Here is a 22768-nt window from a genome sequence, read left to right on the forward strand (position 1 = left end):
TGATTGGCACAGGACAGAGCAGAATTTAGGGCTGTTGTACATAGGGTCGCTATGAGTCGCAGGCGACTCGACGGCACATAACAACAACAACAACAATTGCACGTTCTACATTTCTACATTTGCTTCCCCCAGCCCACCCCGCCCACTCCGCAATGTACCCCTTGTCCCAGATTGCTGTCATACATATGCCGCCTAATCACATATTCCTTTCAGACAGTTCTTCTTCTCATCTGTTTCAATGCAGTGCTTGTTCATTAGCTATCCACTCTTTTCCCATTCTCTCCTCAAACCCCCCTCCATGTCCTATTTTATAACAATGGTGTCATGCACTATTTGTCCTTTTGTGACTGAGATATTTCACTCAGTTATAGTGTCCTTCAGGCTCCTCCATGTTGTGTAATGTTTTACGAGTTCACTGTTTGTCAATGCGGTATAATATTCCATTGTGTGAATGTACCATAATTTTTCTATCCATTCATTTGTTGATGGACACTTGGATTGCTTCCATCTCTTTGCTATTGTGAATAACACAGTAATAAACATGGGTGTGCATATATCTGTTTGAGTCATGGGTCTGATTCCATTAGGGTACATTCCCAAAAGTGGAATGGCTAGGCAAAATGGTATTTCTATTTCCAAATTTTGAGAAAGCGCCAGACCTCCTTCAATAGTGGTTCTACCATTTTACATTTCCATCAACAGTCTCGCCACAACCTCGCCAGCATTTGTTGTTTGCTGCCCTGTTGAACTGCCCTGTTGCTACTGGAGATGAAATGATCTCTCATAATTTTTTGATGTGCATCTCTTTGATAGCTAGGGATTTTGAACATTTCTTCAGGTTGTTTTTTTTACCATCTGAATGTCTTCTTTGGTGAAGTGTCTATTCATATCCTGTGCCCATTTTGTGATTGGGTTATTTACCTTTTTCTTGTTCAAGGGCTGGAGTATTTTATAAATTTTAGATATAAGCCCCTTATCAGATATGTAATTGCCAAATATTTTTCCCCAATCTGTGGGTTTCCTTCTTACCCTGTTGGAGAAGTTTTTGGATGTGCACAGGGATTTGATTCTTTGAAGGTCCCATTTATCTATATTGTTTTCTCCCGGTTGTAGGTTTTTCATTATGCTGTTCATGCTGTGGATTAGGGCTTCTAGATCTACCCAGCATTTCTCTGATGAATTTTACACTGTTTGCTTTTACTTCTTGGTCTCTGATTCACTTTGAGTTGGTTTGTTTGGGGTTTTTTCAGTTGGATTTTGTGTGTGGTGTGAGGTGTGGTAAATGTCCAGTTTTGACCTGCATCTAACTTTCCTTCAGGCGTGAAGTCCTGAAGGCAGATAACGACAGCACCTTCTTCTTTTCCTGCCACATTTGAAGCTCACGCCACAGATTTTTCATTTTTAGGGAACCCTTCCTATGATGTGAGTTGAATTACAAAAAGTTGGTTCCATTTCCCAGACGTAGTTCAGGTCTCTAGAAGGTAGGTTTGGGTTTCAATGTTTATAGTCTCTTTCTGCTTAAGTCCTCCTTGCCCTTCCCTCAAAGCTGGGCCTCACGTATTCACGGACATTACCTCCGCATTCTGTCGCACGCTGCTTGCTTGCCCATCAGGTCTGAGATTGCTCCTCCGAGACTCTGGCTCTGCACTGTCCCTCCCTTTGGTCCTGAATGGGATCCACCCACACTCAGAGGACACTGAGCTGGTCAGGTGCTCCTGGGAGAGCAGGACACTGAGCAAAGTGCAGCTGAAGGAGTTTGTTTGGGGCTTCCAACGTGCTATCCAAAGAGCCCTGTGTTGTGGCTTCTGAAAACCCTGTGAATCACACTGCCTCAAAGGGTAGCTGTGACAATTAAACGAGCACAATCCAAGGATTCCTAAGACTTAATTAAGTCAACTTAACTAATACAATTCCTAGAGCTCTTCAGGAGGTGCATAAGGTTGAAATTCTTTTCCTGAGTTATTACTAAGTGTTAGTAGACGACTAGACAATTGTCCATCTTCAACCTTAATCTCTCATGAGCATATAGTAGAGTTTTCCAGAGGCTATATACTATATATGTTTTGTAGCTCAGATGGCTAAATCCATGTGGTTGGCATATTCTTTTGTTTTAATTTCTAATTCAGTGTATGTCAATAGACAGAACCCACTCAAACAAAAGCTCTTTGCGGGTTACATTAATTTTAAAGAATGCATGGGGTTCCTGAAACTACCAAGGTTGGAAATCACTGGTTATGTTCTATACTAGATAATATACTACATAGAATGCTATATTTAATGATTCTATGTAATCACATCCTAATCATATACATTAATATTGCTGCCATTAAGCATATGAATAAGCCACGTGTAGCACTATGTCATGTGGCCATTTAAAACCAAGTTAAGATGAATGAAAATGAAACCTCAGTTACACGAGCTACAGCTCCAGAGCTCAGCAGGCACATGGGCTAACGGCTACCAAACCGCAAACTGCCGAAAAGACCGTATTTCCACCCCAGTCCAAGGCTCAAACTCATTGCCAACAGTTCAGAAATGACTCACACCTGACTCTCTACTGAAGCACAGCCTCTGAGTTAGCAGTGCAACTCCTTGAGGTCTGTGTCACCAGAGTGCTGTCAGAAAAACAGTACCTCTGAAAACTCACTCATCGCTGTCACGCGGGAGCCAACTCCTGGCTGTGGGCTTCCGAGGCTGCAAAACAGCCTGGGAGGAGATCTCCCATCTTTCTCCCATGGAGCTGCTGGTGGATTCCGAACCCCTACAGTGAAGCCACTTGAGCTCCCTAGTACATAACTAGGTAATGTGTTAGCGTCATGTGCCATCAAGCTGGAACCAACACATAGCTGACCATCTATCAGATTTTCAGATGCAGTAAACTGACAGGAGATTGCTCCTCTTTCTCCTGAGGAGCACCTCGTAGATTTGAACCACATGCCTTTGGGCTGCCAGTGCAATTCCTTACTACGTGGCTGCCTGAGTTCCCTAGCATATTATGTTGTGGTTGATGTTATAGACCGTCGAGTCAGAACCAACCTGTAGCTGACCCTCCAGGAGGTTGGCAGAGGTGGGAAAGGCACAGGAGGAGACTGCCTGTTCTTCTGCGGAGTAGCTATTGGGTTCGAACCATGTGCTTTTGGGATTGCAGCACAGCTTCTCACCACTGGACCACTAGGGTTCCCTTGTCTCTAAATAACTATGTCAACTCAGGTCAGACTTTGCTGCCAAATATGAAAAGAGCCTCTTTATTTCCAAAGTAGTTCTGATCTGCAGGTGGTGAACACTGTGGATGGACACTCATTTCGGGTGGGTAGGATCTAGCACTAGAGCCCTTGGCTGCCCCCTGGTGTGGTCTGGTGCCCAGAAAAGAGCTCTGAACTCCAGCTACCTACTCCCCCGCGCCCACCCTGCCTTGGCCTCACCCAAATCTACCTTTTCAAGTAATGCATTCTGCCAGAGGCGGAAGATGAGGAGGAAGCAACGGTCACGGGCCCCAAAGGAAGTGAAGAAATGCTGTAAGGAGGAGGGTGCGGTGGGGGAAGAGTTAAAAGGATGGAGAATAGGTCCATCTGTGTCCACAATGCCTGCGGTGTCCCCCTCTCTATCCAGATTTAGCCAGTCATTCATATCACAGTTTGTCCTGAGCTTGGCCTTGGAGTCACAGCAATGAGACGGCAGTTCTAAGGCCCTGTCCTCAAGGACTTATGGTCAGGGAGGAAAGGGGGCCCATCTCCAGCCATGGGCAGCCCAAAGCTGTGATGGGGGAATTCCAGAGCACCTTCTCAGCCTACCTGGCTGCCAGAGAAAGGTCAACCAAACACAAGACACATCTGTCTTCCCTCTTACTTCCTCCCTTCTTCCTGTTTCGACAGCTGGTATGAGGCAGCCATCTTGTAACCACAAGGCAGCAATCATGAGGACGGGAGTCAGGGAAGGCTTCTAAGGGGAAGGGGAACCCAGATCCATGGACGTAGGCCCCTGCTATGAGTCAGTTCTGACTCACAGCCACCCTCCATCGGGATTCCACAGCTATCCATCTTCACAGGGAGAGATTATTCATGGAGATGTACAGATACGCAGGAAAGGAAATCATTTTCCTATTCATACAACTTGTGAGAAGCTGAGGGGACTGCTGCAGGGACGGTGAGGGGAGGCTGGAGTCAAGGTCTAGGACAGAAACGACAGGAGCCTGGGGCAGGACGGGTGATGGGAAAATGCATGAGGCAATGTTCTCCTGCTGTTCACAGTTTCACTTGGAACAAAGTGGAGGCTCAGGGAAAGAGAAAAAGACCCTCAATGAGATGGACTGGCACAGAGCCTGTAATGTGGACTTGAGCACGGATGAGACTGTGAGGATGGCACAAGAAAAGGCAACTGCAATCCCAGAGATATGTGGTTCGAATCCACCAGATGCTCTGCCGGAGAAGGAGGGGCAATCTTCTCCTGTACCAGTCAGATCCGGTTTGACAGTACACACACAAAATAATAATAAAATTTTTAAAAATTTAAAAAAAGAATAGGCAAAATGTGCCTGCTGTTGGTAGGGTCCTTCTGAGTCACAGTTGACCTGAGGGCACTTAACAATCAGCTTTGGGCAGTAAAGACAGGAGCTGGGTCCTGCTTGGGGCAGAGACGGTGGGAACCTGGCTCACGGCTGGGGCTGAGAAAATAAAAAAAGAGAATGTGGCAGAAGTAAGAGATGTTCAGGAGACAGAAAAACAGGGCTTGCCCTGACCAGCCTTGGGGGTGAGGAGAAGCAGGAACTTGCCAGACTGTGTAGCCACGTGGTCCCTGGGAACTCCTGGGTCTCCCTGCTTACCTTCTCGCTCTCTGTACAGATCTGGATGGCATTGGGGATCAGCTTGGCCGTCTTCTCCTTCTTCAGACACGTCACTTCCTTCAGCTGGATGGAAATCTGAGGACAAGAAGAGGGTCAGAGGGGACCTAGTCCTATTCCTAGAGCCTGCCCGCATCTGGCTCTGTGCCCTCCCCAGGTCAGAAGGGGGCCTTGCCTTGGCCCTGCCTGCCACCTGGCCCCAGCTTACCGTGGTCTCCCAGCGGAAGATGTTGCTGTAGAAGCAGATCCAGTTCTCAGAGAGATAGAGGCGGCCCTGTAGGAGAATCTCACGCTGCAGGGCACACGAGTAATCTGAGAGCGGCCGATGGGAGACAGGTAGACACCCGAGTCACAGGGCTATCTCTGCCAGCATACAGCCTGGGGACAGCACTGACAGGGTAGAGCTTGGGACTCAGGGTGAGAGGTCGAGGTCAAGGGCATGAGGTCTCACCCACAATAAGGCGCTCAGCTTCAGGGAGCTTGCTGAACAGTTTCCGGAAGTCTTCATTTCGCTGTTTGTACGTGGGGCTCAGCATCTGGGGGAAGGGTGAGTTGTGAGAACATGGGTGAGGGGCTGAGGCCTCCCCTACATCCTGCTCCACAAAGCTCCCAGAACCCTCCAATCTTCCTGGGATGTGAGAAGGCCATCTTTGGCTTCTGCTGCCCAAGACAACCACAGAGCCATGATGCAAGCTGCTAATTATGGATTCTTTGTGCAAGCTGGATGCTGAGCCGGATACCCACCCGCATCACTGAATTTCCACCGAAGTCTCCCTTATCAGGTCAGGAGTGAGGCCAGAAGAAGGGAAGCGACTCACTCAAGACTGCAGAGCAGCAAAGTGCTTGCATGGGACGCTGACCCCAGCACCCACTCCTGACCGCAGCAGTCTGGGGCCCCGGGCCTGGCACCCACACACCCTGTCCAGCAGCCTCCTCTGCCCAGACACTTACACTGTACCAACTCTGCATCTTCTGCAAGAGAAAGAAGAGGAGTAAGAAGGGGCCCCTGCGTTCCTCCATCCCACCTCCTCACGACCCCACGAGGGCAGGCCCCAACCTTGCTGTTGCGGATGAAGTTCCGGCTGCCCATGCCCTGGCTGCTGGGGGTCCCAGGCACCCCACCCTTCTCTGAGGAGCTGTCTGACCCCTTCTCCACCATGGTGCCTGGCTCAGGTTCAGATGGGGGCCGGCTTGGGGGCAGGAGTTGCAGCCGCTTCCGGAGGGATGGGGAGCTGCTGGGCGTGCTCCGGCCGGAGTGGGGGGTGGTGCTGGGAGAGAAGAGGAAAAGGGGTGTTACAGGGGAAGCTGGACACAAAAACAGGCTCTACTTTTGAAGGCTCACTCATCATTTCACTGAGCTTCACCTGTCCAACCATCCATCCTTCCATCCACCTATCCATCCATTCACCATCATTCCCACTTATCCATCCATCCATCCACCCACCCACCTATCCATCCATCCATCCATCTACTTACCTACCTATCCATCTAGCCACCCACTTACCCATCCATCCACCCACCTATCCATCTACCTATCCATCCATCCATCTACTCACCTACCTATCCATCCATCCATCCATCCATCCATCTACTTACCCATCCACCTACCTACCTACCTACCTACCTATCCATCCATCCATCCATCCATCCACCCAGCCACCCACCCATCCATCCATCCATCTGTCCATCCACCCAAGCCAGTTGCCTAACAATGGCTCCTAACTTCCTTGTGCCTTAGTTATCTCTTATCCAGGATTGACAAATCAATGTCTTTATTTGGCCTTTTTGAGGGTGAAATGAATCAGAAATTCTAAAGTACTTCTACATAACAAGCTGTCGATAATACACAGAAAGCACTGTGTTTACTTCAGTATACTGTGTGTGTATCCTGAAGTAAGTGCTCAATAATGCCCGTGATTTGTTTTAACTCATTAATCCGTTCACATAACAAACATTTACTGAGCAGCTACTCTTCACTCAGTTGCCCGAGCGACAAACCTAAACATCTTTCCTCATTTCTTTGTTTCACTCGCCTTCAGCAAGCCCAGCCAGCTCCAGCTCCAATTCGATTCCCATTGTATCCACTTCTTCCCACCTAGTCCCGTCTCCATCCACACCTTTACAGTGGCTCCCCGGTTCCTCTGCTCTGGCCCCTGCACCCACACAAAGCCAGTGGGAGCTGTGAACTAGTGAGTCAGATCAAGATCCTCCTCACAGTCCTTCCTCCTCTTTCCCAGATATCCTCCAGAGTCAAAGTCCTCACCATGGCCACCATGGTCCTGGTGCCGTCCCTGACCCCATGACCTCCTGTACCCGTCACTCTCATCATTCATCCAGCATCCTGACCTCCTTTGGTCCCTTGAACTCACCAACTTAACTTCTAGTCAAGGCCTCTTGGAATGCCCTTCCCAGCTCCAGAATCCATGGACTCGTCTTATCAATTCTCTTCAATGCTCCTCCTCCCTTCTGTCACACCTCACACTATCCAGACTCCTCAGGTCCCCCTGAGCATGCCTTCATCTTACATATGCCACCCCGGGAGGTCTGGGATGCCACTGCGTCCCCAGCCCCTAGAAATGTACCTGGAGCACCAGCAAGCACTTATCAAACAGTGGTGTCTCAATGAACAAACCAGTGTTGAGCAGAGCTTCTCAGACCTGGTACCTGCCCTCAGGAATTAGCTTTCTACGGGGCAGGCAGGCAGAAACAGTCACACAATCACTACAGAGATAGAAGTGGAAGAAGGGTTGAGGGGATGAGTGGGACCTTCAATCGCTGAGAATGCATTGTTGAGCCTCAATCACCATACGATTCATCTCTCTTCAAACCTCAGAAAACCTGAGTACTTGATGCTAATCCTAACTCTGCTTTATAGAGGAAACCAAACCTGCTTGCCCAGGAGTGTATGGCTGGTCTAATTCCAGCGTCAATCTAGCTGGGGCAAGTTTGCTTGGGGCCCCCAAACTTGTTTCAAGAGATGAGACCTGGAGATCCATTCTCATAATGATTGTACCCCACCACAAGGAAACCCCAAGAGCAAGCAGGGAAATTTAGTAAAGTTTGACGATGCAGCAAACAAAAATCAGCTGGGTTTCTATACACCAGAAGAACTCTACAAGAAATTAGGGAAACAATTCCATTTACAACAGTGCCATGCAGTGACTTAGCTTGATATTGACTATTCTAAGCCGTGATCTTTGTAACTCTTACCACGTGGCTGGGTTAAGCTCAAACCCAAACTCAGTGCCACCGAGTTGGATTCGACTCACAGCTGACCCGCTACTGGGTTTCTCAAGTTGTAGATCACATAAAAGGAGACTGCCCGTCATTCTCCCGCAGAGCAAGCTAGTGCAGCCCAACTACCTAAGAGGTGTGGCTTTGGGTGGGCAGCAGAACTCCGTATGGACGGTGCCAGCAGACCTGCCAGGGGTTGTTAGGTGCGATCGAGTCACTATGACTCACAGCGACGTGATGAGCAGCAGACTGTAGCCTGGCCTTCCTGCATCACCCTGACCATCTCCACTCAAGCCCACTGCTCCCGTCTCTGTCAGTCCATCTCACTGCAGGCCTTCCTCTCTCTGACCCTCCACCTTCCCCTGCATCATGTCCTTTCCTCCTGACCACACAACCGCAGTACAGGAGAGGAAGTTACAGCATCCGTGGCCGCACGTCCTCCAAGACAGACGTGCTGGTTCTTTTGACAGTTCGTGGGATGGTCAGTCCTGTGCAGACCATCGACAAGTGGAAAGCTTGCACCCTGGGAACTGCAGACAGGATGTGCAAAACATGGGGACTGGTCAACTTTGTTATCCTGCCATGTTTCAAATAAGCCATCGCAGAGGCAAGGGATGGGGAACCTCACAACCATCAAGAGAGAAGAGCCAGAGAGAGCAGCAACACCCTTTGGGGCTGAGATCCTTGACACAAGCCACACAGCCGTATCACTGGGGCAGAGGTGAGCGCTAGTGGGAACATGAAGGTAACAGCAGGAGACCACCGTGAGCCAGAACCACGAGCTCCTGGCCCACAGAGTGGGAGGGCTGGGGCCTCGGGGGCAGGAGGCCGACTGGGCAAGCAGGCATCTGTTGAGCAGCTCGGCTTCTCCACCCACCGGACTGCAGCTGAAAACCTTTGGGCCCAGGTTTGTGGCACAGTGAGAAGTCACTGGCACTTAAAAAAACCTGCAGAGCTAAAAGTGTTACGTTAGAGAAGAGCGCTGACCATCCCACAGACTACAAAAAAAACAAGCAAGTATGTCCTGGAGAAAGCAGAGTGCTCCGCAGAGGTTGTTGTTAGGTGCCATCAAGTTGAGCGACCCTGTGAACACAGACCTGAATTCTATCCTATCCAGAGCCATCCTTATCGCTGACATATTTGAGCCCACTGCTGCAATCACTCACTGTATCAATCCACCTCAATGAAAATCTTCCTCTCCTTCACTAGGCATAGCCTCTTCCAACATTCCCAAAGCAGGTCCTTAAAGGTCAGGATGGTGAACTTCATTTCACGTATTTTGGGCATGTTGTTAGGAAGGGTCAGTACTTGGGAAGGGACATGACGCTTGGAAAGATGGAGGGCAAGCAAAAGAGAGTGACACAGTCACGGTAAGAGTGGGCTCAAATATATCAGAGATGGTGAGGACGGCACAGCATAGGGTCACTATGAGTCTTAGGTGACTCTAGGGCATTGAACAATAATAACACTTGCCTGAGCTTGGCAGAGGCCAAGGTGACAAAGCCAAAGATCAGAGAGAGAGCTGAGCCTGCCTTCGGGGCAGCTAAAGAGCGAGGCTGTCTAGACTGAAGAATTGAGTCCTGAGTCATTCCTGATCCTGAACTGTAACCTGTTACTTCTTTAATACCAGACGCAGGAGTAGCAGCCACTTCCTAAACAACATGCCCCCAGAAACTCTATGAATGGCGATAGTTATAAAAAGGCTTCAGGCCTTTTGTTCATAAGGTCACTATGAGTCGTACTCCTACTCGTACTCAATGGCAATCAACAACTTCTCTAATAAACTCATTCATCCTGAGTACTGTGGGTGGATACACTTCACCATGAATTATCAAAACCAGCAGGAAAGCAGGGTGCACCTCAGGAGGGGACCAATGGCAGCAGAGCCTTACAAAGGTTTGGGGCACATCTGATCTCTTAAGAATTGGCTTTTGTCAATCCACATGTTCAATGCAATCCCAATCCAGATACCAAATTCATTTTTCAAGGAGATTGAAAGGGAAATTATAAAATTTATTTGGAGAAGCAAGAGACTCTGAATAAGAAACAAAAATGAGGTTGGAGGCATAGCACTCCCTGATCTCAAAACCTACTACGCAGCAGTAGTAACCAAACAGCATGGTACTGGTACAATGACAGGCACACAGACCAATGGAACAGAATTAAGAACCAGAAATAGACCCAACTATCTATGATCAACTGATATTCGACAAGGAAATCAAAGCTATCAAATAGGGAAATGACAATCTTTTCAGCAAATAGTGCTGGCAAAACTGGACTGCCACCTGCAGAAAGCTGAAACAGGATCCACCTCTCACACCATACCCAAAAATCAACTCAAGGTGAATCAGAGACCTGGGAGTAAAGCCCCAAATCATAATGTTCATAAGAGACAAAATGAGATTAAGCTTAGAAGACCTAGTCAAAGATATAAAGCGACTGCCAAATACAACCAGAAATGCACAATCTGAAGAGGATAAAATTGATGTCTGGGACTCTCTGAAGATTAAATTCCTGTGTCCATCAAAAACTTTTTCCAACAGGGTTAAAAGAAAACCTACAGACTAAAAACAAACATTTGGTAATACCATCTCAGACAAGAGTCTTATAACAAAAGTTTACAGAATACCCCCAGGCCTTCACAAGAAAAAGACTAATAACCCAATTACAAAATGGGCAAAAGACATGGAAAGATTTTTCACAGAGGAAGATATTTGAATGGCAAATAGACACAGGAAGGAATGCTCCAAATCACTAGCAATAAGAGAGATGCAAATCAAAACCACAATGAGGTACCATCTCACTCCAGTAACAGTGGCAAAGTTTAGCAGGGCAGCAAGTAATAAATGTTGGCAAGGATGTGGCAAGATAGAAACTCTTATACATAGTTGGTGGGATTGTAAAATGGTACAACCACTCTGGAAGGCAAATTGGCACTTCTTCAAAAAGCTGAACATAGAAATTCCATATGACCTAGCTGTTATACTACTTGGAATATACCCTGAGAAAACAAGAACTGAGGCACAAACTGAGATTTGTACACCAATGTTCATAGCAGCATTATTCACTATCACAAGAACATGGCAACAGCCAAATGTCCAATCACAAATGAATGCATTGAGAAATTATGGTACATTCTTACAATGGAATACTATGTAGCACACAGGAACAATGATTTTGTAAATTATTACCTAACTTGGGAGGGACCGGACTTACACTGAGTGAACTAACTCAGTCCCACAGGGATAAATATTGTATTAAACCATTATTGTAGAATGAGTATAAGGACACAAGAGGGGTAGGAGAGGTTGGAAGCAGAAGGATAAGGATGTGTGTGTGTGTGTGTGTGTGTGTGTGTGTGTGTGTGTGTGTGTAGGAGGGGGAAGATTAATCATGGGGTTGTATAATTTGATGTGGGAGGTGTGATTTGTTCTTGTAGTCTTGTATACAATGTATTCAAATTTTAAATTAACTAGTAGAGAGGGGGAAAAAAGAATTGGCTTTGGGCTGTTGATGGGGATTCTATCCCCTTGGAAAGCTAGTGGAGGTCAGTGGCCACTGCCTTCAAATTGTGCCCTTTTTACAAATAGCATCTAAGAATAAAATACCTAGGAGTAAATATAACCAGGACTACAAAAGATTTGTTGTTATGTGCCTTCGAGTCACTTGCAACTCATAGTGACCCTAAGTACAACAGCTCTGAACTCTGCTCTATCCTGAGCCAAGCTCATTGTCTCTGACACACCTACCCCCATTACTGCAGTCACTGAGTTAGTCTATCTCTTCAAGTCTTCCCCTTCTGCACTGTCCCTCCACCCTTCTAAGCATGAGGCCTTGCAGTCCCTTCTTGCAACATGTACAAAGAATATCAGACAAAGCTTCAAAATCCTGGCCTCCAAAGAGCAGCCTCTCCAGGACAAATCTGTTTGTTCTTCATGGTATATTCAATCTTCTTCTTCAACACCACAACTCAAAGGCAATTCTTCTATCATCCTTAGTCACTGTCCAGATCTCTGATGTGTAGTAAGTAATCACAAAGCGCATAGCCTGGATCAGGTGCACCTTAGTCTCCAGACCGACATCGTCGCTCCTCAGTACTCTGGGGAAGTCTCTGATGGCAGATTTTTCCAATACAATCCATCTTTTTATTTCCTGGTTGCTGTTACCAAGACTGTTGATCAACAATCTCAATTTCTTCACCATTTATATTGATGCTGCCAATAGGCCCAGTGGTGAGAATCTTTATTTTTTTTTTTATGTTGAACTTCAATGCATATTGAAGGCTGCCGTCCTTTTCCTTCTGCAGCAAATGCCTCAACTCCTTCTCAGTTTCAGAAAGCAAGGTTGTGTCATCTGCATAATGCAGATGGTTGTTACGTCTTCCTCTAATCCTAATACCACATTCCTCTTCACAGAGCCCAGCCTTGTGGATGATCTGTTCTGCATATAGATTGAAAAGGTATGGAGATAGGTTGCAACCCTGGCATAAACCTTTCTTGATTTTGAACTATGCAGGGTTTCTTTACTCTGTTCTGACAACTGTGTGCTGGTCCAAGTATAGGTTTCCCATAAGCACAATTAAGTGTTCTGGGATTTCCATTCTTCTCAGAGTCAGCCACAGTTTGTTGTGATCCACATTGGCTGAAATATTCCTAGTGCTACCGCCTCTTTTAAACCAAGTCTGCACATCTGGCAGTTCTCTGCTAATATGCTGTGCCAGCCACTTTGGGATAATTTTCAGTAGAATCTTGCTTGCATGTGGTATTAACGATATTGTTCGATAAATTCCACACTCTGTCAGGTTGCCTTTTTTTGGAATGGGAACAAATATGAATCTCTTCCAGCCAGTTGGCCAAGAGGTTGTCCTCCAGATTTCTTGACATAACTTGGTGAACACGTACAGGGCAGTGTCTGTTCAAATGTACTGATAAGTATGTCGTCAATTCCTGGGGCCTTGTTTTTTGCCAATTCTTTCAGAGCAGCTTGAACTTCCTCCTTCATCACCATGAAATTCTTCTGTGTCAGCCAACTCTTTCTGATATAGTGACTGTGTACTCTTTCCATCTTCTTTTGATGCTTGCTTCCTGGGTCATTCACCATTCTGTCCACAGTATCTTTAAGTATTGCAACTCGAGGCTTGAATTTATTCTTCCATTTCTTCAACTTAAGTAATACTGACCAAGTTCACCCCTTTTGATATTCAAACTCAAGTCTTTAAATTCAGGTCTCAAAGTCAAGCTTTGGTTCTTGCGGATTGGATTGGATTTTCTTTAGCTTCAGTCTGAACTTGCATACATGTAGTTGATCATCTGATCCACAATCAGCACCTAGCCTAGATTTCACAACTGATATTGAGCTTCTGCAATGATTTTCCCACATGTGTAATCAATCTGATTCCTATGTAGGCCATCAGATAAGGTCCATGTGTATAGCTGCCATTTGTGTTTCTTGTGTGTGTGTGTGTGTGTGTGTGTGTTTCTTATAAAAGCTATTTGCAATGAGTAAATCATTGGCTGTATAGAATTTTATCATTCTGTCTCCAGCCTCATTTCTGTCACTAAGTCCATGTTTCCTGACCTCTGATCCTTCTTCTTTGTTCCTAACTTTTGCATTCCAGTCACCCATTATTAGTAATGTGTCTAGATTAATGTGTTCAATTTACATAATGAAAAATTTAAAAAACCAACCCCAAATACCAAAACAAAGATACTGCTAAAAGAGATTAATTCTTACTCATTCTCACTGTTAACCAGTTGGAACTGACTCACAACTGATCCTCCAGTGGTTCCTGGAGACTGTAAATCACACTGGAGGAGAATGTCCAGCTTTCTCCCATGGAACAGCTTATAGATTTGAACCATCTGCCTTTGGGTTGGTAGCACAACACCCTGCTCACTAGGCCCACAAGAAGTTCCCGAAGAGATTAAAGAAGACTTAAATAAACAGAAAGATGTCACATGTTCAAGGACTGGAAGACGTACTAAGGTTATGATGTCCATACTACCCAATGCAATCTATAGATTCAAGGCAGTCCAGTGTCCAATAGCTTTCTTTAGGGAAACAGAAAAACCAACTCAACTTTATACAGACTAGCTAAGGTAATGCTGAAAGAGAAAACAAATAGCACAACTCACATTTCCTGATTTAAAACATACAGCTATAGTAATTAAAACACCAGACACTGAAATAGCAATACTGATAGGATAGAAACAAGCCCACACATCTGTGGTCAACGAATTTTTCACAAAGGTGTTAAATCCATTTGATGGGGAAAAAAGAATCTCTTCAATAAATGGTACTGGGGAAACTGGATTTGTACATGCAAAAAAAATGAAACAGGAACTATGCCTCATACACAAGTCAAACTCAAAGCTGATTAAGGGACTAAATGTGCAAACTAACACCATACAATTCTTAAAACAAAGGGACAACAGGCCTCACTTTTAACAATGGATTGGGTAATAATTTAACAAGAGCACAAAAGAAATGGGACAGCACAAACACTGACATTTTCTGTGCATCAAAGAACTTTTTTAAAAACATGAAAACACAGCTAAAAGCTTGGTGGATGATCTTAGGAAACTATCTTTGATAAGTAGATAGTATATATTTATCTATCAGATTTTATAGCTACAACTCTATCTGTAGATCTTACTGATAAAATTTCAATAAGTTAGTAACAAAAAGGCAATCCAATCACAAACTGGGCAAAGGAACAAAATAGACCTACACCAAAGAGGGCATTCGAACAGCTGCTAAATACATGAAAAGATAATCAATGTCATTTGCCCACCAGAGGGATGGAAATGCAAACCAAAACCTTAATAAGATACTATTTCACTCCCATGCACTCAAAACTTAACTGCTGTTGAGTTCCAACCCACAGCTAACCCTGTGCCAAGTTTCCAAGGCTGTAAAATGTACCTGGAGACTCTCCTTCTTTCTCCCATGGAGCCCAGCTGAAGATTCACACAAACCGAGACATGTGACCTGTGGGTTGGCAGTGCAACTCCCTTCAGACCACCAGCACTCCCTTCACTCCCACTGGAACAGCTCTAAGGAGCCCTGGGGTCTCAGCTTACAGTGTGTTGCTCTGCTAACCGCAATGCCTCGATTCTCTAGTGTTTCAGCTGCTCCGTGAGAGAAGGATGGGCAGTCTCCTCCAATAAAAGCCTAAGAAACTCAAAGGAGGGTTGTTACAAGTTGGAACCAATGCCACAACAGTTAGTTTGGGGTTTCTGACAATGGCTATTGGAGCCCTGACGTGACATGACTGCAACAATGGCCGTGAGCATGGCGGAGTTCATGGACAGGACAGGTCAAGGTTCCAGTCTGTAGCTCATTGTGTCACTATGAGTCATACCCAACTCTAACAACAACACAGCAGCCCAGATCTGGAGGCTGTTGTTACTACTCATAACGATCTTATAAGCAACAAATCTGAACCTCGTCCTATTCTGTGCCATTCTCATCACCTCTGCCACACATGAGCCTACTGAGGTTGTCACTGTGACAATTCAGTTTGTTGGGAGTCTTTCTCTCTTTTGCTGACCCTCCACCTTTCCAAGCATGATGTCCTTTCCAAGAAATAGCCAATCCTAGCAACATGCCCAAAGCATGTGAGGTGAATTTTGGAGTTCTCATTTGGTTTTTCCAAAGTCCTTAAAGAACAACGATGTCTGTCAATTTGAAGACCAAGATGCCCCGGAGCCAAGCCACGGTCTTTTCAATCACCTGCTATGCATCTGAAAACTTGACAATGAATACGGATAACAGGAGAAGAATCCAAGCCTTTGAGTTGTGTGTTGGAGAAAAGGGCTGAATATCCCATGAACTGCCAAAAGAACAAACATATGTCTTGGACAAAGTGCAACCAGAGTGCTCCTTCATCTCACATATTTTGGACACGTTACGAGAAGCTATTCCTTGGAAAGGGATATTTATGCTTGGGAAAGGATATCATGCTTGGAGGGTCAGGGAAATAGAAGAAGACCCTCAATGAGATGGATTTACTCATTGACGACGGTAATAGGCTCAAGTATGTCCAGGATGGTAAGAATGCCACAGGATTATACAGGGTTCACAGTGTCCCAATGAGTCATACCCCACTCTACAGCACTTAAAAACAAGATTAAAAAGAAACATGGGCCATCTCCTCCTGTGCTAATTTATAGCCTCTGAAAACCCACTGGAGAGTTAGCTATGAGTCAGTTCCAACACGAGGGCACGTAATAACAAGAAGATTAAAAAGATGAAAACACCTGAGAAAATGAGAACTGAGGCTCAAACAGAGACTTGTACACCAATGTTCAAAGCAGTGTTACTGACCATCTCAAGAACATGGAAACAGGGAACCAAGATGGCACTGAGGGGGAAACAGCCTAAGGAGCTGGAGGAGCAGCAAGCTGCATAGAAACGGGCCACAGCCCTCAGTTTATCGATAACTGAACAATTAAAGAGTTGATTACTGGTCTTCAATATGGATTGAGGCTCAACATTAAGAGAGCAAAGCTTCCAAAAAAAGAAAGAGCGAGTCCCACGGCTCCCAGCCCCCCAGTGCTGAGCCCACGCTGCTCCCTCAGCTCCATGGGGCCTCTGCGGCTGGACCCCAGGGTCCCCTCAGCTGGGATGGACGGAGGGCTACCAGGCCCTGCAGCTGGTACGACGGAGCCTCCACACTGCCGCAAAATAAACTTATTCTAAAATAAATTCTCGGAAGCAAGGTGGCCGCGGTGAGAGACGCGGCGTGAGGAGCAGGCGTCAAGCCGCACTGGAACAGGCCACGCAGCTTCTATAACCTAAAGAACCGAATAGCCCACGGCCGGTCATCAACGTGGACCGAGGCTCAACACCAACAGGATAAAGATTCTCAAAAGAACACGCAGGAGTCCCACTTCTGCTCGCTAACCACTGCCGAGCCCGTGCTGTCACCACCCCATGGGGCCGCCATGGCTGGAGCCACAGGTCCCCTAACCTGGACCAGGCAGCGGGCACCGGGCCCCGTGGCCGATGTGACAGCCCCCACACGGCCAGTGACTGTGGATGCCAACAGCCATGGGCCCCTGGCACAGGGAAGGATGGCAGGTGGCAGGGGAGGTGAGGCAGCAGTGGTGCCACAGAGCCGGGAGGTGAAGGATTTGATACAGGAAAGCATCTTGCTGTCGGTGAAGAAGACGTCCTTGGACAGGTCGGGGAAGAAAAGAAGACCATCGACACAGTGCGCTGATAAGGAGTCTGTAGCCAAGGGCTCGAGCACACCTCGGATTGTGGGGATGGCGCAGGACAGGGCAAGGACTAGGCCTGTTGTCTCACAGAATCACTGTAAGCCACAGAGAGATCGAGGTGGGTCTTCTTGTTGTTGTTGTTATGTGCCGTCGAGTCACTTGCGACTCATAGAGACCCTATGTACAACAGCCCTAAACTCCGCTCTGTCCTGTGCCAATCGCACTGTCTCTGACACTCCCATCCCAATTATCCCAGTCACTGAATCAATCCACCTCATAGAGGGCCTTCCCCTCCTGCACCGTCCCTCCACCCTCCCAAGCATGATGTCCCTTTCCAGGGACCGGTCCCTCCTCACAACATGTCCAAAGTATGTTAGACGGAGCCTCAGAATCCTTGCCTCCAAGGAGCCACCTGGTTTAACCCTTTCCAGGACAAATCTGTTTGTTTTCCTAGCAGTCCATGGTATTCTCAATACTCTTCTCCAGCACCACAGCTCAAAGGCATCAATTCTCCTTCTATCCTCCCTGGTCATTGTCCAACTCTCTGATGCATAACAAGTGATTGCGAAGACCAAAGCCTGTATCAGACGCACCTTAGTCTCCAGAGAGACACCATTGCTCTTCAGCACTTTGGAGAGGTCCCTAACAGCAGACTTTCCCATGGCAATGCACCTTTTAATTTCCTGGCTGCTGGTGCCAAGACTGTTGACTATGGAGCCAGGAGCCAAGCAAACTAAAGCTGTGTACAATCTCAATCTCTTCACCATCCATCCTGATGCTGCCAATAGGTCCAGTGGTGAGAATCTTTGTCTTCTTGACATTGAGCCTCAATCCATATTGTAGGCTGCAGTCCTTGACACTCTGCAGCAGGCGCTTCAGGTCCTCTTCAGTTTCAGCAAGCAGGGTTGTGTCATCCGCATAACGCAGGTTGTTGATAAATCATCCACCAATCTTGACCCCACATTTCTCCTCATAGAGCCCAGCCTCCTGGATAATCTGTTCTGCATATAGGTTGAAAAGGTATGGAGATAGGATGCATCCCTAGCGTACGCCCTTCCCAATTTTGAACCATGCAGTGTTCCCTTGCTCTGTTCTGAAGACTGCCTCCTGGTCCAAGTATAAGTTTTGCATTAGAACGATCAAGTGTTCTGGGATTCCCATTTTTCTCAGAGTCAGCCACAGTTTGTTATGATCTACACAGCCAAATGCCTTTGCATAGTCAATGAAACACAGACATTCCTCTGGTATTCCCTGCTTTCAGCCAAGATCCATCTAACATCAGCTACAATATCTCTAGTACCACGACCCCTTCTAAACCCAGCCTGGACTTCTGGTAGTTCTCTGTTGATGTGCTGTTCCAGTCGTTTTTGGATAATCTTCAGTAAAATATTGCTTGCATGTGAAATCAGTGAGATTATTCTGTAGTTTCCACATTCTGTTGGGTCACTAGTGAAAAGAAAACTATGCTACCAAGCCAAAGGTTAGGGATTTTCAACTGCGGCCCTCAGGCCTGGTTTTGATTGTTTCTAGTCACTCTTCTAAGTAATCTATCACTGCTCTGTCAGTTGGCTGTACAGAGGTAACTCTTGGTTGCTGTGAGGCTAAACACTGGGACACTTAAGTGACAAATACGATAATGGTTACCCACAGTGGACAGTGTTTGATGGAGATTAAAACAAGCTTGGAAGCAGGAGCAGCATCCACTTCTGAAACAGCTTGCCTCCAGAAACTCTATGAACTTAGAGAAATGATGAAAGTTATACAAGTGTTCAGGTCCTTCTTTCAATGAATTTCTATGCGTTGTCTATGACTCAATGACACTTAACAACAGTTCCCAGATGGCAGATTTCCTTAATACACCTCACCTTCTGATTTCTTGACTACTGATGCCAAGAACTGTTTAGATCTAGGGAGGGTTGTTTACCATTCTCAAAGCCCCTTCTCCATTTGTAAAGGGGGAGAGTACTGACGCCTACTTGGAATTGCAGTCTGACCACTTGGAGGAGGGGAGGGGGGCAATATTGGTGGCGCTGGAACTGGAAGTGCCTGGCCATGGTCTTCAGTGAGGCACAGGGGCCGGACCTGAGGGGGAGGGGGGCCTCGGGGGAGGTGTGCTGCCTGACCCCGGGGTATGTCACCTGGCCCCAGGGGAGAGCCGCCTGGCCCCCGAAGTATGCCACCAGGCCCCCAAGGTGTGCAGCCCGGGCCCCAGAGTGTGCCTCCCAGTCACCAAGGAGTGCAACCCAGCCCCCAGATTGTGCTGCCTGGCTCTTGGGGTATGCCACTGGCCCCTAGGGAGAGCCATCTGGCCCAGAGCTGTGCCCCTCCCCAACAGCCCCAGGCTGTGCCACCCAGCCCCTGGAATGAGCCTTCAAGCCCCTAGGGGGTGGCGCCCAGCCCCCAGGGGAGAAACACCCAGCCCTGAGGAGAGCCTTCAGGTCACTGGGGATAACTGCCTAGGGTCTACAAAGACTTTTATCTAAGCCACTTTCCTCCACCTCCTCCCCCAGTACATCTGTAAGTAACACCTCCAAAGTCCTTCTCTTTGAAACTCACAAGTTTGTTCCCTTTCCTATAGGTAACCTTAAGATTGTTTTACTCAAGACCTGAACCCTGAACCCAGTTCCAGAGACAAAAGGGAAATACAACTGCCAGCTAAGGAAGTGAAGGAGGATGGAGAGTCAGGGTTCAGCCAGTCATCCCCACTGGACCTACCTTGGCAAACATTCTGCAGTCCAGACGGCAGAAAACGTTAAGAAAATATCTTCTGAACAAGAAGGCATGGAGCTTCAAGCCAGGACCACCAGCAAAGTGTTAAAGTGGCCTACCCTTCCCCCTTCACATCAACACCCCTGTTCAGCATGAAGAAGCAATGAGAGAATCTGCACCCCATTCCCAATGAGAAACCCACAAGTGAATAAGATTTCTTTGTTTAAAAAAATAGTACTAATAATCACCATTGGACTATGCTTACCATTTCCCTGTCTCTTCTGGTTCTCACTGGATCTTTCTCATTTCCTTCACCCACGCCCCTCACCCACCAACCAAATTGTGCAGCCCTGCAATTTCATCCCTACCCATTCTCACCCTTCTGCTCCCGATCCTCACCCCCTTGTATCCCCATACAGGTTTTTCACAATTGCTGTTGTTATGTGCCGTCAAGTCACTTGCGACTCATAGTGACCCTATGTACAAGAGCCCTAAACCCTGCTCTATCCTGTGCTGATCGCACTGCCTCTGACACACCCATCCTGATTACCCTAGTCACTGAATCAATCCACCTCATAGAGTGTCTTCCCCTCTTGTGCTGTCCCTCCACCCTCCCAAGCAGGATGTCCCTCTCCAAGTACCTGTCCCTCTTTACAACATGTCCAAAGTATGTCAGACGAAGCCCCAGAATCCTTGCCTCCAAGGAGCAGCCTGGTTTAACCCTCTCCAGGATGAATCTGTTTGTTTTCTTGGCAGTCCATGGTACATTCAATACTCTTCTCCAGCATCACAGCTCAAAGGCATCAATTCTCCTTCTATCCTCCCTAGTCATTGTCCAACTCTCTGATACATAACAAGTGATTGCAAAGACCATGGCCTGTATCAGGCGCACCTTAGTCTCCAGAATGACACCACTACTCTTCAGTACCCTGGAGAGGTCCCTAACAGCGGACTTTCCCATCACAATACATTTTTTTATTTCCTGGCTACTGGTGCCACGAGTGTTGACCATGAAGCCAAGCAGACTAAAGTTGTTAACAATCTCAATCTCTTCACCATCCATCCTGATGCTTCCAATTGGTCCAGTGGTGAGAATCTTTTTTTTTTAAATTGTGAAACATACAAACCTATGTATGTTTCACAATTAAAAAAAAGAGAGAGAAAACATGGAAACAGCCCAGATGTCTGACCACAATCAAATGGATTCAGAAATTATGGTACATTCACACAATGGAACACTATGCAGCACGTAGGAGCAATGATTCTGTAAATTACTACCTAACTTGGGAGGGACTGGAGAGCATCATACTGAGTGAATTCAGTCTCTTAAGGACAAAGACTGTATAAAACCATTACTGTAGAACAAGTATGAGGATCCAAAGGGTGGAAGCAGAAGGGGGAGGATGGGGGGACAGGGTGTTAATCATGGTAGCACAATTTGATGGGGGTGTGTGTGAAGGAAATGGGAAAGATCCAGTGTGAAAAACAATGTATTCAAACTTTGTAAATAAATCAGTATAAAATAAAATAAATATTTTTTAAAAAAAGATTAAAACAATGGAAAAAATCCCCCAAAACCCACCTCACATACATATCCAGAAAATAAAAAAGGTTGGCAAAGATTTGGGGGAAATGGACCCCCAGTTCATCTCTGGTGGGAATATAAAATGGAATAACCATTGTGGAAAACATTGTGGCAATTCCTCCAAAAGTTAAAAATACAACTATTAAATGACTCAGCAATTTTGAGTATGTATCTTTATACTCAAAAGTCTTGAAAACAGAGACTCAGACTCTGGTACATTATTTACAATAGTCAAAAGGTGGAAACAACCTTAATACTTATGCCACAGATGAAGGGATAAACAAAGTGTGGCACATATAGTAGAATACTGCTCAGCCAGTAAGAGAGGTTAAGCTACAGTACAGATGGAGCTTAAAGATACTGTGATGAGCATTTTAAGTCAATCACAAAAGAACAAATACTGTATGATGTCACTTATATACAACAAGAAAGATAAGGGTACCTTGACCTCAAAAGCTACTACACTGCGGTAGTACGCAAAATAGCATGGTACTAGTTCAATGACAGGCACATAGACCAATGGAACAAAATGAGACCCAGAAATAGACCCAGCTATCTCTGCGCAAGAGGGGAAGACCCTCTATGAGATGGATTGATTCAGTGACTGGGGTAATCGGGATGGGTGTGTCAGAGGCAGTGTGACTGGCACAGGATAGAGCAGGGTTTAGGGCTCATAGGGTCGCTATGAGGCGCAAACGACTCGAGAGCACATAACAACAACATCTATGGTCAATTGATACTCGACAAGGAAATAAACCCTATTAAATGGGGAAATGACAACCTCTACAACAAATGGTGCTGGCAAAACTGGACTGCCACCTACAGGAAGCTGAAACAAGATCCACATCTCACACCACACACACAAAAATCAAGTCAAGATGAATCATAAACCTGAGAATAAAGCCCAAAACCATAGAGTTCATAAGAGAATAAGCTTAGAAGGCCTTGTCTACAGCAAAAACTGCTAAATACAGCCAGAAATACACAATCTGAAGAGGATAAAACTGATGAATGCGAACTTCTAAAGATTAAATCCATGTGTGCATCAAAAACTTTTTCCAACAGGGTAAAAAGAAAACCTACTGACTGGGAACAAACATTTGGCAATGCCAGCTCAGACAAGAATCTCGTAACGAAAGTTTACTGAATACTCCTGGGCTTACATAAGAAAAACACTGA

The 22768-nt window shown here is 46.3% G+C and overlaps 1 protein-coding gene across 2 annotated transcripts in view; it reads right to left on the minus strand.

Annotated features, from left to right (window-relative positions):
- Positions 1-22768, minus strand: part of GRAMD1A (GRAM domain containing 1A) — a 56631-nt gene that overhangs the window by 22712 nt on the left and 11151 nt on the right. The window contains exons 2-7 of one of the 2 annotated variants that reach the window (XM_006899687.1): positions 5895-6105; positions 5789-5809; positions 5289-5373; positions 5046-5149; positions 4820-4915; positions 3433-3513 (exon numbers count right to left, since the gene is read on the minus strand). In XM_006899687.1, the coding sequence (XP_006899749.1) occupies positions 3433-3513; positions 4820-4915; positions 5046-5149; positions 5289-5373; positions 5789-5809; positions 5895-6105 (598 nt within the window). The remainder of the gene's footprint in view (positions 1-3432; positions 3514-4819; positions 4916-5045; positions 5150-5288; positions 5374-5788; positions 5810-5894; positions 6106-22768) is intronic. The other variant, XM_006899688.1, reaches the window with a different exon arrangement.

Source organism: Elephantulus edwardii, unplaced genomic scaffold, assembly GCF_000299155.1.
Source record: "Elephantulus edwardii isolate Elephantulus edwardi_28Jun2011 unplaced genomic scaffold, EleEdw1.0 scaffold00266, whole genome shotgun sequence".
Lineage (NCBI taxonomy): Eukaryota > Metazoa > Chordata > Mammalia > Macroscelidea > Macroscelididae > Elephantulus > Elephantulus edwardii.